General features: G+C 40.8%; 2 protein-coding genes across 2 annotated transcripts in view; both read right to left on the bottom strand.

Annotated features, from left to right (window-relative positions):
• Nucleotides 1-8,963, bottom strand: part of fer1l6 (fer-1 like family member 6) — a 93,685-nt gene extending 84,722 nt beyond the window's left edge. The window contains 5 exon segments of the mRNA XM_080456464.1: nucleotides 2,649-2,703; nucleotides 2,923-3,037; nucleotides 3,624-3,709; nucleotides 7,786-7,869; nucleotides 8,836-8,963. Coding sequence (XP_080312590.1) covers nucleotides 2,649-2,703; nucleotides 2,923-3,037; nucleotides 3,624-3,709; nucleotides 7,786-7,856 — 327 coding nt within the window. The 5' untranslated portion in view covers nucleotides 7,857-7,869; nucleotides 8,836-8,963.
• Nucleotides 8,964-14,411: 5,448 nt separating this feature from the next.
• The window catches only part of ttll4 (tubulin tyrosine ligase-like family, member 4), a 43,129-nt gene continuing 42,890 nt past the window's right edge, over nucleotides 14,412-14,650 (bottom strand). Inside the window, exon 25 of the mRNA XM_080412959.1 lies at nucleotides 14,412-14,595. Within this exon, the coding sequence (XP_080269085.1) occupies nucleotides 14,418-14,595 (178 nt within the window). The 3' untranslated portion in view covers nucleotides 14,412-14,417. The remainder of the gene's footprint in view (nucleotides 14,596-14,650) is intronic.

The following is a 14,650-nucleotide window of genomic DNA, read 5'->3' as shown; positions in this document are numbered from 1 at the left end:
TACCTATATTAAATTGTTCATAGGGTCAATACGAGTAAATAAATATATGATAACCTCTCCACAGGAGTAGCTTTTTCATGGTTATCACACATTTTGTTATTTTCCCCATACGTACATGACAGGTGAAAAAATTACAAAATTTTAAAAAGAGTTATCATAATGAAACTTCCTGAGTTGATTACTTACATGAAGACAATGATTTATCGTATTACAAGTTTTCTGAAATTGTATATTTAAATATGCAAATTAGGCATTTAGTCCATGAGCCAGAGCCCCAAAATTGAGCCAGATATTGAATATTCCCTCGTTAAAAACCTTTGACTCCAACATCTTAACAAAATGAAATAAGTATGTTGACTCTGGCTTTGTCCAATGTTCCAATGTTGATTCTGGAAAGTTTTGCAAATTTGGGCATATTTTCTTAATGCCTAATTTGCATATTTAAATATACAATTTCAGAAAACTTGCAATACGATAAATCATTGTCTTCATGTAAGTAATCAACTCAGGAAGTTTCATTATGATAACTCTTTTTTAAATGTTATTTTTTCACCTGTCATGTACGTATGGGGAAAATAACAAAATGTGTGATAACCATGAAAAAGCTACTCCTGTGGAAAGGTTATCATATATTTATTTACTCGTATTGACCCTATGACAAATTTAATATAGGTTTGGTTTTGCCCACTCTTTCGATAATCATTGCTCAATTTTGGGGCTCTGACTCATGGACTAAGTGTGAGTAAGCGGTGCCTACTCTGTTTGATGAGTGTGTGCTGTCATTCAGGCGGTACTGCTGTATGTGATGTGTGAACGCTGGTATTCAGGCGGTACTACTCTATTTGATGTGTGGGTGCTGGTATTCAGGCGGTACTACTGTGTGTGATGGGTGTACGCTGGTATTCAGGCGGTACTACTCTATTTGATGTGTGGACGCTGTATTCAGGCAGGACTACTCTATTTTATGTGTGGGTGCTGGTATTCAGGCGGTACTACTGTATTTGATGTGTGGGTGCTGGTATTCAGGCGGTACTACTGTATTTGATGTGTGGGTGATGGTATTCAGGCGGTACTACTGTATTTGATGTGTGGACGCTGGTATTCAGGCGGTACTACTCTATTTGCGCTGATTAGAGCAATGGTCACGGAGTTCTGTTCTTTGAAATGTTATAAACTGCTGTAACACTGCTGTAGTGTCCCATACAGTGGCCCTAATTTATCAAAGTGGTGTAGACCAAATAATGGGCGTACGGCGAGATCACCGTAACTTTGGGCATTTATCAATCTATCCTGATGTTGTCTTCAGCGTACGGCCCACTCAGATCTCACGTCAGGTCTGAGGACGTGTAGACTTTGGCTACACCCGTTTTTTCCATCGTAGACATGCAGAGCAGCATTGTCTGACCGTCTGACAGGCATCTGGACACATGTATCCACTCCACAATGTATATCTAACACACTAATAAATAATCCCTGTGAAAGTATAACATTTCATAAACTCATTTAAAGGTAGGGTAAGTGATTTGCTTTGGTTAAAATAAGTGTTAAATAGCTCTATATTCTGATAGTACTCATTGCTATAGAGTGTTTGTTCAGTATTAGGAGTCTCCTTGTCTCTCCAGCTCTTTATTAAACAGAAAATGCATTTTCGTTTCAGTTTCAGTTTCATTTCCAATTTTATCTAATCAGGATAGAGAACTCAATCAGGATACAGATTAAACAAGTGAAATTGGAAGTGATGACACTAAGAAATGAGCAGGCAAAATTGGAACTGGAACACTATACAAATTAAGCTTAAAAATGGGTACTTTCTCCTGATTGGCTGAGATTTTGACACCTACCGAAAAATGTATTTTCTGTTTATTAAAGAGCTGGAGAGACAGGGAGACATCTGTTACTGAGAAAACACTCTATAGCAATGATTACTATCAGAATATAGTATTTTAACCTTTTAACAAAATACTTTTTGTTTTAACCAAAAAATATCACTTACCCTACCTTTAAACAAACTGCTTTAACAGTCATTCAGATAAGATTGCAGACCTGGCTGCATTGGCTATTTGAAAATAGCACATCTACAAGCTCACAACGCGTCGCATCGCGACACGTTGTGAGCTTGTAGATGCTATTTTCAAAATATACGAGCGCTTATGCAGAGCATTTCCAGGAGTCGGGACCGGCGCGGCCGCGCCGCTGTAATCTTTGGACAGTGGACAGTGAGGTCTCCAAACCTATATACAGTAGCGTGTCCTATGGAGTTATGTACAACCTGGGTTAAGCATAGGAACCTGACGCTCCAAACCGGTGATCTTCACACTGTGGGTTTATTTGGGCCACCGGGAGATCGGACATTTAACCCTCCCAACACACACCAGCCTTCATCCATTAAGGTTTATGCATTCATTCATCAATCACTCCGTAAACGTTCAGATTATGACTGCCTCTCCAGGCTGTCTTTCATTAACGTGACGGCACGGGACTGACCGCAGCCCGAGTCTCACGAGGAATGACTGTTTTATTTTAGTGTAACTCGAACATGCACTGCTGCTCGATATGGGTTAAATAAATGTGTGTGCGTGTGCGTGTGCGTGTGCGTGTGCGTGTGCGTGTGTGTGTGCGTGTGTGTGTGTGCGTGCGTGCGCATGTACCTGGAAAGTCTGAGGTTTGCTCTCGCTGGGTTGGATGCGAGTTTTCAGCTTCGACCTGAAGACCAAGAGATACTGTAAATACATCCATCCATCCATCCATCCATCCATCCATCCATTCCTCCATCAACCCATGAATCCATCCATTCATGCATCCATCCATCCATCCATCCGTGCATCCATCCATCCATCCATGCATCCATCCATCCGTGCATCCATCCATCCATCCATCCATCCATGCATTCATCCATCTATCCATCCATCCATGACCTTTGACCTCTTGGTGTTGCTCCATGGTGTGGCTCTGACCCCAGAAGGTCGTGCCTGGGGGTCAGGGGTCACGGCCTCCAGCAGAGAAGAACTTTCTTCTGGGACAGTCTCTGTGTCACTGTCTGCGCACGCACGCACGCACACACACACACACACACACACACACACACACACACACACACACACACACACACACACACACACACACACACACACACACACACACACATTAATCCACAAATTAAAATGAATTTACAGGGAAACAAATGTAACAGGGTTGATGGTTCACCTAAGGATACACCTGACACCTTCTCCTCCACACAGACAAACTGCCTAACAGCTGAAACAGAGCAACATTTAGCCAGTTGTTTGGCTTTGCTCTTTGTCATGTTAGGCCACTCGTGGTCATCTTATATACATGGCCCAGGCTTCCAAATATGAGCACAGTGCCCATAAGGTTTCATATGATTCTCAGTAGCGGTTGGTACTTAGCTTATCTTGGAAAGCCTGGTCCATGTATAGATCAAAGACACATCCCACCTCCATTAGTGGGAGGATTTTATTGCCTGTTCAGCTCCCAGGCTTTGATGCCACCTCCCCTGTGTGTGTGTGTGTGTGTGTGTGTGTGTGTGTGTGTGTGTGTGTGTGTGTGTGTGTGTGTGTGTGGTGTGTGGGTGTGTGCGTGTGTGCGTGTGTGTGTGTCCTCACCCACAGCTCCTTTGTTCTCCAGCACCAGACCAGCTTCCTGTCTCTTCTTCTTCTTCACTTTGAGGCCAAACATCCCTTTGGCTTTCCTGACAACAACACAATGACATCAAAACACAATGACATCACAAGATGATGACATCATCACAGTTCTTTCCTGGGGGGGGGGGGGGGGGGGTCGGAGTAAAAGTAAAAGTAAGTTAGGAGTCATTTAAAATAACAAATAAATAAGAATTTAAAAATACTTACTTATTAGAACCTGAAACCACTTCTGAAATCATGCACTCATAAACACTAAAAAACACTATTTTGAAGGATTTATTTCATTTCATTTTTAATTTTAGTTATAGAGGGCAAGTCATGTATTCAGGCATATTTGGCTCATCAGCCAGCGATCCTTTTAAGAGAAAATGCTCTATAATATGGCCTTACATCACAGGTTGTTCTGTGATCACTGGTTAATATGGCCTGCATCACAGGTTGCTCTGTGATTACTGGTTATGTGGACACTATCATTTTCTTGAGGTGTCTAAACAGCGTCTAAACATCATGTATGGTTAGATTAGATGGTCCAGGCTGTCAATGGTCCACAGTCTCGCGATATTCTTGTAAAATATTTAGTGGTTCAAGTTCATGTCATGGTGGCACATAGAGTTCATTCTTTTTGCTGGTGAAAAACTTAAAATTCAATTTACTTTGGGTCAGTGGTGGAAAGTAACTAAGTACATTTACTTAAGTACTGTACTTAAAAGGGATTCTAGGCAACTTCAGAGATCAAAAAAAGAAAAAAACTATTGTCAAACAGTTAGTACCGTTGACAGACACCCCTTCAGCCAATCAGCAGTTCATTCCCCTTCAGCCAATCAGCAGCTCATTTTCCCAAGCACCAGCTAATATGACGCAAGGGGACTTTAGAAGGGGCCAATGCCGAAAATAGGTTGCTTTATTCGGATACATACGTGTCACTGCCCGCCCCTGCCGGTTCTCTGATTTTTTTTTTTAAATAGGCTTTGTCATGATTAATTGACCACATATATGAAGTCAAACAACTAAATTCTATCCAAACGATATCTTAAAAGTAAATTCCGTGCCTCAAAAAAGAAGTTTGAGAGTGTTTTAAAGTTTTAAAACCGAAAGTAAAAACACTGCAGAGAAAACACTGGCTGCCGTTCCATTTTTGTCGGCTGCACTCGGTTCCATTCGGTTTCACTCGAACTCGCCACACGGACACGGACATGCACGGACGCGCACATACGTGCGTTTAATTTACGTCCCGGACAGAGCCAGATACCGGATGTCAAAACATAAATAGTAGGGAAAATACGGATTTCAGAAAGAGGACTGTGTTTCAATGCAGGAAAACACCCCAACATCATTATATAGTGGCTGATAGAGGGGAAAAAATGCAATATATATATACTGTATACAATTATTTTTTAATTTAGGCTTAAAGTTACCTAGAATCCCATTAAGTACAATTTGGAGTTATTTACTTTACTTGAGTAATTCCAATTTACAATACTTTTACTTCTACTCCACTACATCTCGGATCCACATATTATACTTTTACTCCCCTACAATTATTTGAAAACTTTAGTTACTAGTTACTTTGTAGATTTTGATTATTATTACAAAACATACATTAAACACTTCAGCCCTATATGCATTTCGGCCATTTGAAAATAGCTGATCTACAAGCTCACAATGCGTTGCGATGCGACGCATTGTGAAATTGTAGATCTGCTATTTTCCAAATATTTGTATACATTTTATACATTTGAAAACTTGTGAAATGGGACATTCTGCATAATGAGTCCTTTCTACTTTTGGCACTTTAAGTACAGTTTTATACCAATACTTTTGTACTTTCACTCAAGTAAATTTAGAATTCCGGACTATTACTTGTAACAGAGTATGTCTACTCTGCAGTATTGATACTTTTACTTAAGTAATAAATGTGAGCACTTTTTCCACCACTGCTTTGGGTATGCTGTGTGTGTATACACGTATATATATATATATATATATATATATATATATATATATATACACACACACACACACACACGCACGCACGCACGCGCGCGCACGCACGCACGCACGCACGCACGCGCACACACACACACACACACACACACACACACACACACACACACACACACATATCATATATGTTATGTTATAACATCTATATAACATAAAATATATGCTGTGTATAGGCGTTTTTTGTAAGTTTTGTAATAATTATAAAGATCTACAAAGTAACTAGTAACTAAAGCTTTAAAATAATTGTAGTGTGGAGTAAAATGTTCCAGTAAAGTAAAATAAATCAAATGTGTACTTAAGTACAGTACTTGAGTAAATGTACTTAGTTACTTTCCAGCAGCATAATGAATGAACCATCTTACCTGACCTGCAGCTCAAACCGTTACAACATCAACTCAACGCAACAATGTATCTGAATGCTTAAGACTCCTCCCACACCAGAGGTCTTCAACAGAGGATCTGGGACCCCAAAGGGGTCCTCAGAGTTATTAGGGGGGTCCGCCAAATCTTTATGTGAGAGGAACTCTTTTTCTTTCTTTCTTCTTTTCTTTTTTTTTACATTAACCACTTCTGAATTCTGGGGGGAACATCCACCAAAAATTGCAGATCTACAAGCTCACAACGCTAAGGGGTCCCTGCTTCATTTCTCTCTCAGCTACGGGGTCCCTGCTTCATTTCTCTCTCAGCTAAAGGGTCCCTGCTTCATCTCTCTCTCAGCTAAGGGGTCGCTGCGTCACCTCTCTCTCTCAGCTAAGGGGTCCTTGACCTGAAAAACATTGAAGACCTCTGATCTACACTGTTTCTCAACCAGCGGTCCGTGGACCACTAGTGGTCACCTAGTGAGCAGCTACTCTGTGGGGAAAATGTTTTAAAATGAAAATGTATTATTATTTCATGTTGTTGTAACCCAGTCACCACTTAAGCTGCAATATTTTATTTATTTATAACGTTTTTTTTAAAATCACGATTAATCGCAGGATTTTCATAGTTAATCGCACGATTAATTGCAAATATCCAGTTTTTTATCTGGTCATTATGTACCTTAGAGGGATATGCTACAGTAGCTTTACGCAAAAGTATGTTTATTTATTATTATTATAAACAATGAACAACCCAAAACAATGACAAATATTGTCCTGAAACCATCAAATGGTAGCCTTAGCATTAGCATAACCACAGGCTGCAGCAGATGGGTTTAATGATCTGATAAATTTACTTAGTATGAGTACTGTAGTGACTGTAGCTTCTACCTTTATGCTTATAAAGGTTCAATAAAACATATAGGCCTATATCTTTTACATTAACACTACACTATACAGGATTCTGCTAAATAAAACACTCATACATTGAGCAGAGGATCTTGTTACATCTAAATAGCATTTATCTCCCTTTTGAAAGTAGATGAAGACATGTGGTAAATGTAGTTCCTAATGAGTAGTAAAGTAACAACACTGTAATTACTGTAATTAGACTAAAACGGGCTAAAACTCTTGATTATGCGGGCTAAAATCCTTGATTTTGCAATGAAATATGCGGCAATTTTATGCTGTTAAATTGCGGGAAGTTGTGAAATACGCGGAAAGTTGTGAAATATGCGGAAAGTTGTGAAATATGCGGCAATATGCAAGATATGCGAAAAATGCGAAATATGTAAAAAGTTGCGAAATATGCGGAAATATGCGATGCGAAGCGCATATTATGCGATGCAATGCGCATATTATGCGATGCGGCCATTTTGCTGATTATGCGGTAAATTCTTCGATCGCATTTTTCTGGAGGGTCTATGTAATCTACTATGACCATTGAGATAGCAGTGAAACATAAGGAGCATACTCACTGAGAGCGCATGTGTCCTAAACTATACAGATAGGCCAAATGACTAAAACAAACAATTAATACTAATTAACATAACGGCGAGTTCATTTTGATTCATTTAGTTAACTCTTACAGCCCTAATGACTGGCTTAAATCATGTATGTTGGAAGAACACAATACAAAATGTTTCCCTTACATGTGACTGAAGCTGAGTACACATGTTCTGTTGAATAAAGAGCTGGAGACACTGAACAAACACCTCCAAACACGAACCCACAGACACACGTCTCAGCAGATTTCTTACCGTTGTGGTTTGGTCTCCTGGCGTTCAGCAGACGGTTCGATTCCCGCCGCCTCCTGTGCTCTTGACTCCATGTGCTCAAGGGTTCTGGAGTGATATTAGCTTGTTAAAATAACACACTATAGTAATGATTACTATCACAATATAGAGCTATTTAAAGCTGTTACTGAACAAACACTCTATAGCAATGATTACTATCACAATATAAATATATTTAACACTGTTACTGAACAAACACTCTATAGCAATGATTACTATCACAATATAGATCTATTTAACACTGTTACTGAACAAACACTCTATAGTAATGATTACTATCACAATATAGATCTATTTAACACTGTTACTGAACAAACACTCTATAGTAATTATTACTATCACAATATAGATCTATTTAACACTGTTACTGAACAAACACTCTATAGTAATGATTGCTATCACAATATAAAGCTATTTAAAACTGTTACTGAACAAACACTCTATAGCAATGATTACTATCACAATATGAGCTTTAAAGGTAGAGTAAGTGGTATTTTTTGGTAATTTTTAGTTTTTTGTTAAAAAGGTTAAAGTACTATATTGTGATAGTCATTGCTACAGAGCGCTTGTTGGGTCACAGGGGTCTCGACTCTCTCCAGCTCTTTAGTAAACAGAATATAGTACATTTTCAGGTAGGTGACAACATTCAAGCCAATCAGGAGAGAGCACTGAAAATGCATTTTCTGTTTAATAAAGAGCTGGAGAGACATGATGGGAGACTCCTTTTACTGAACAAACACTCTATAGCAATGAGTACTATCAGCATATAGAGCTATTTAACACGTATTTTAACCAAAGAGAATCACTTACCCTACCTTAAGACCTGGAACGCATCTGTGTCACTTTAGGTTTCTTTGGCTATTAAAAGATAGCAGATATACAAGCTCATAGCGCTCATGGCGCTATGAGCTTGTAGATTTAAAAAAAACAAAACTGTTAGGATTTAGATTTTTTTAAAGAATCGCCTCAGGTCTTAAACATTTCATTTAACAGCAATAAAATAAAACATCACACCTTTCAGTAGATCTAGGTCTAGTTCAGAGGAAAGCACTTCATCTCCTCAGTAAATGTCCTGTAAATGACCTTTATGTTGACCCTGTGTCTGATAGCAGTGTATGGATGGATGCATGGATGGATGGATGGATGAAGTGTCTAGTCGACAGACAGTATCAGGTCATCGAGCTGCAGCAGGATGTCCTGTGTGTGTGAGTGTGAGTGTGTGTGAGTGTGAGTGTGAGTGTGAGTGTGAGTGTGTCCTTAATGCTCCGGCTGTTGTTTTATTATTCACCATGTGACTCATACTCACCTGATGGACAGCTGCCAATCTTCATGTGACTCATACACTTGATGACAGCTGCCAGTTTTACAGTGGGACTGACATTAGTTTTCATACAATAACACCACTGATCATATCTGAACTGGGGACCCCCCAAAAATAATCATATGTAAACTGAGGACCCCCCCCCCCCCAAATAAACAAACAAACAAAAAACAAACATGTGGGGACCTGACCCACAGGTTGAGAACCATGGCTCTAAGTCAGTGACAGTGAGGTCAGTCGTCTGAACAGGATGTGTAGTGTGCACATTCATACACACCCCTGGTAAACACACACACACCCCTGGCAAACACGCACACACACACACACTCACACACAGCTACTGTATATAGTCAGACAGACAATTTAGATAGATAGTTTAGACAGACAGACAGACGCCTTCTCTAGGACCTTTCCTAAAATTAACCTACAACATACACAACTCCCAGGTCACAAAGAACCAGTGGTGGAAAGTAACTGATTACATTTACTCAAGTACTGTAATTACAATTCTGAGATACTTTGACTTTACTTGAGTATTTCCAATTTTCAACATTTTTACTTTTACTCCACTACATCTCAGAGGCAAATATTGTACTTTTACTCCACTACAATTATTTGACAACTTTAGTTACTAGTTACTTTGTAGATTTTGATTATTATTACAAAAGACACTAACCACTTCTGCCCAAAATATATTTAGGCCATTTTAAAATAGCAGATCTACAAGCTCACAAAGCGTTGTGATGCGACACAATGTGAGCTTGTAGATCTGCTATTTTCATCCACAGTGTTCGGTGGGTTCTCCACAGTGTACGGTGGTGCAGCAGGGTGTTGCCTCATCAGCAGGAAGGTCCTGGGTTGGAAACCCGGCATTTTTTTTACAAAATCTCAGCCACTTCAACTCAACTCTGGCCAAGGGTAGTGACTACATTATTTACATTCTGTTCGTTAATTGAATAATATGCTCAACTCAACAAAAAACAACAAAAACGGATTCTACTGATGATTTCCTAATCAAACAATGAAAACTCAGGATCACAAACGTAGTTTTATAACTTCAGATGTCAGCTTTTATTGTGAAAACATTACTGAACCTGAGCATTTTATAATGTAGCCCTTAAACATTAAACTATTGTTATCAATTACAAAAAACTAAATATATAGAAATATTTATTCAATCATTACAACTTCAATCATGTTCAAAAGAAAGAAAAACAAATATCACAGGCATTGTTATTGTAGTTAGTCAATAACATATAAAGTCCTTTAACCTCTAATTAACTCCAGTCAATCAATGTTTAAACCACATTAGCAGCATAGATACAATATAAACACTCTTCATCTCTGGGCTGAACATGTTTGAGAACCACTGCGCTAAAACATCATCAGACAAAGGGGCTTTGGGGCTTGTTTTCATAGACCCTGGTTGCTTGTTTCTCTCGAAAAGTCTGGCAACACTGATCTGAGTCCCCCAGTTGAGGATATAACTCAGATATTGACCCAGGGGTCACTCAGATGTTGACCCAGGGGTCAGGTGGCACCATAACCCTCCATACCATGCCACACCAAATTAAACCAGAACCAAAGGAATAATTCAGACAGTGCTTCCCAAACGTTTTGGCTCGAGACACAAGAGAAATGTGTTTCCCCGGAACGCAAACTAGTGAAAATAGCCGATCTACAAGCTCACAACTCGTCGCATCTCGACGTGTTGTGAGCTTGTAGATCAGCTTGTAGATTCATTTTATTTGTATTTCATTTATGAAATTATTTTGATTTCTTTCTTCCTATATTTAATGGAAATGTTTATTTTTTCAAATGAAATGAAAGGGGAAAAAGAGGATATGTACCCGCAACCCATGCAAATGCTGTCCCAACCAACTGTTTGGAAAACACTGAATTAAGGCATAGACACAAACACTGAATTAAGTAAGGCATAAATAGAAAGGTGTTGAAACAAGCCTGATCCAACTGGAACCAAGAATGATCTGTAAAACTAAGTGATAAATTATCTAAACTACTCAGACCAAGTTCGGAAACTTAATTTCCTTCAAGTGCTGGCAGGTGTGCTGAGCAGGAGTCCTGCATTCTACAAATGATTCTTACAAGTTGTACCTGGTTATAAGGTGACTAATCAGGATTTCCAACAATATAAAATACGATACCAATTGGTGTAACTGAAGGGTAGAAATAATCAACCGAAATAAAGCATTTTGAGGAGTTTATAATGATGTGATAGCTTGCCAAACTCTCTCGCTCAGCCATCAAAAAAGTCAGCAAAACGGAAGTCAAAAGCTTTCCTATAATAAACCAGACTTCCGCAGTGTTGAGGCCTAAAGTCACGTGACCCAGACCGGTGGCTACACCTACACATGTGAACACACCAGACACAAACCACTGCAAGTCAACGTGCCTTTGGCACCAAGAGCCTCTATGAAGGTTAGCAGAACCTTCACCGGAACCCTTTGCCGTCTAGGCCAGCTCCAGAGTAGAACCGGCAGCATTCTCATTAAGCAACATAACCTGGCGATGCGACCGTCTCCCGGCTAGCGCTCCAAACAAGAGGGTAGCACGGGTCTGCCCGGAAGAGCCGGGTCCAAATATTGACTTGTCCCTCGGGCACGGGTTGGATGGGTTTCATCTGCAACGGGTCTCGGTCGGTCCATCTGAAATGGAACGACCAGTATGGACCCGACGACCAGCTTTTTAATATTATCATTATTATATTAAAACTCTTTAACCTAAAATTATAATTAACTTTAATTTGCGTTACAATTAGACTCCAAAATCCATATCGTCTGTTCTCACATATTGAATGAGCCGGGTCCAGTTATCCAAAGGTCCGTTTCGGACGGGGTCCAGTAATTTAGAACGTTTTCCTCGGGTCCGTTTGGACCGGGCCAATTATCCATGAGTCCGTTTCGGTCTGGGTCAAGTCGTTTGGACCCATGCTACCCTCTACTCAAAACGCCTCGCAGAAGCAACCAAACTGATCCCACAGCTGTTGAGAGCTTGAAGGCTGACAACGGGTCCATTTGGTTCCATTCGTACACGCTCAAGAGTTATGGGGATCCGTAGCCTTATTTATACCGTATACACCCAACTGCTCCCAGATCTGAAGCCTAACAAACACTAAACTAAAGTAGTGGCTCATGAACCTGAAGACTCCTCTTCATGAACCTGAAGACTCCTCTTCATGAACCTGAATACTCCTCTTCATGAACCTGAAGACTCCTCTTCATGAACCTGAAGACTCCTCTTCATGAACCTGAAGACTCCTCTTCATGAACCTGAAGACTCCTCGGGCAGCTAGACGGATAAGGATAAGGATAATTCCTTTTAACAGGTCGTTCATGAAAGTCCTTGCGGTCTTGTTTCCAATGAGAACCTGTGAGCAATTGGGGTTAAGAGTCTTGCTCAGGGACAAATTTCATATCATCGGCACATATGCTGGGATAGCCTGGAATCGAACCTGGAGCAACCAGGTCCTCTGGTTCCCTAGGCGGGCTCACTAACCACTCAGCTATGGCCGCCCTTATTGAACGTCTCATTTTATTTTTATTTCATTGGGTTGGTTTTGGGGTCTCAACCCTTTGTTTGAGAACCACCCCCCCCCCCCCTGGTTGAAGATTGTTGCGATACGAGAAGGCTGCTCCCTGGGGGAACAGGATTGGTTCTATAGAAGGCTGCTCCCTGGGGGAACAGGGTTGGTTCTAGAATAAATAAAATGTCATAATGATAAACCCACATACCCGTCTCTCTGAATACAGTATAATCATCATAATAGTCCAGTGGCTTAAGGCCATTACCGTTCATTACCAACCGGATAAAAGCTTCTTTAGGACCTGCTGATGGATTCTAGCCTATAGGGGCCCAAAACAAATCTAATACAAAAACAGGCAGATTCACTGTTTGGCCTAGAACTTTTGAACTGAGGTCATACGATCCCTGGACCAAAGACGGAGTGTGTGCCAATGTGTGTGAGTTTTGGACACAATCTGTATGAGTAGTAGCATAATATAAGTTTTGAAGATAATGCAAAATGGCGTAACATTTTGAAAGCAGAAATGGGCGGGTTTTTATGGGAAGCTGCGTCATGACCCAAGGAATCCAGGGAATAAAAGATTTTTGAAGGTATTGGTTCAAAAGTTATAGTCCAAAAAGTGAATGGCCTGTTTTTAAGGCCCCTATAGGCTACAATCCATCAGTAGGTCCTAAAGAAGCATCATGCGGAATGTGGCACTTTTATCCGCTTCGTAACAGTGTTAAAAAATGTCCTTAAACCACTGCCCTTAAAAAAATGTCCTTAAACCACCCGGTCTGATTGTGCAACACTATCTGCTCCATGAATGGGCGTTGCCACAAGGATGGCACCGCTACCCAGATGCAGACGGCAACCAAGCCATCATATACAGTCCTCAGTCATCACCATATTCACAGAGAAATCAAATGTTTTTTATTTGCCCCGTTCTTCAGCGTGACAAACAGAATCTCTCGGTAACCGACTGGATCTCTTTCTTCCACAAATCATCAAAATCCCTTTTTCCACTGCCAGTTCTTCAGCTCTGAATGGAGGAGAGCGCTGGACCTGGAGGAGTCATGGTCAGTGTTGGTTAAAGTCAGTCTCTTCTACCTGTTGGCACGAGGCTCCATGTTGTGGCTTCCGTTGCTGACAGCGCTGTTAGACGGGGATCATGTGTAAGGCAGGTCTGTGTAAGTAAGGCAGGTCTGTGTAAGGCAGGTCTGGTGGGGACTCACAGTGTTGCCATGTCTGCTTATTATAAGCGACTTTGGGCTTGTAAATATTGGTAGTTGCGGGTGGTGTTTTTTTTTGTAGCTGATTATTTGGGCTTGCTTCCTAAATGTTGTAATTATCGTTTAAACCAGTGGTTCTCAAACATGTTCATGTCGAGGACTCGGATATGTTTATGCATTAGTCCTCGGACCCCAGCAAAAGTAGTTAATAATTATATTATCTTTACATAGATATCTTCTGGGGGTCCCTGGCACAAAACATTTGGAAGAAAGTGGAAGCGGCCAAATACATGTTAATTTCAGGCCAAATACATGTTAATTTCAGGCAAAATACATGTTAATTTCAGGCCAAATACATGTTAATTTCAGGCAAAATACATGTTAATTTCAGGCCAAATACAGGTTAATTTCCGGGTCCTTGACATGATAGTTTGAAAACCACTGGAGTAGCCCCGCCCCCAGTAAGCTGGGGGCGGGGCTAGACCCCGGGCTGGCTCATAGGATGGGTTGGGGGCGGGGCTCAAAGGGTGGGTTGGGGGCTGGGGGAGGGGCTGGGGGAGGGGGAACAGGGCAGGCTCAAACAGGGCATGCTGGAACACAAGGACCGGACCTCTCGCTCCGAAACCTCCTCGTCCTCATCGTTGTCGTCGTCGTCGTCGCCAAGGCGACGAGACCGAGACCAGCGGCTGACCACCACACTGTGACATTATAGACAGGGGACAACGGTTAGTGTGACATCATCAACAGGGGCAA

The sequence above is a fragment of the Gymnoscopelus braueri genome (assembly GCF_963280865.1).
Source record: "Gymnoscopelus braueri genome assembly, chromosome: 18".
Lineage (NCBI taxonomy): Eukaryota > Metazoa > Chordata > Actinopteri > Myctophiformes > Myctophidae > Gymnoscopelus > Gymnoscopelus braueri.
The sequence above is the reverse complement of the archived record's forward strand: the minus strand, read 5'-3'. Positions and strand labels throughout refer to the sequence as shown.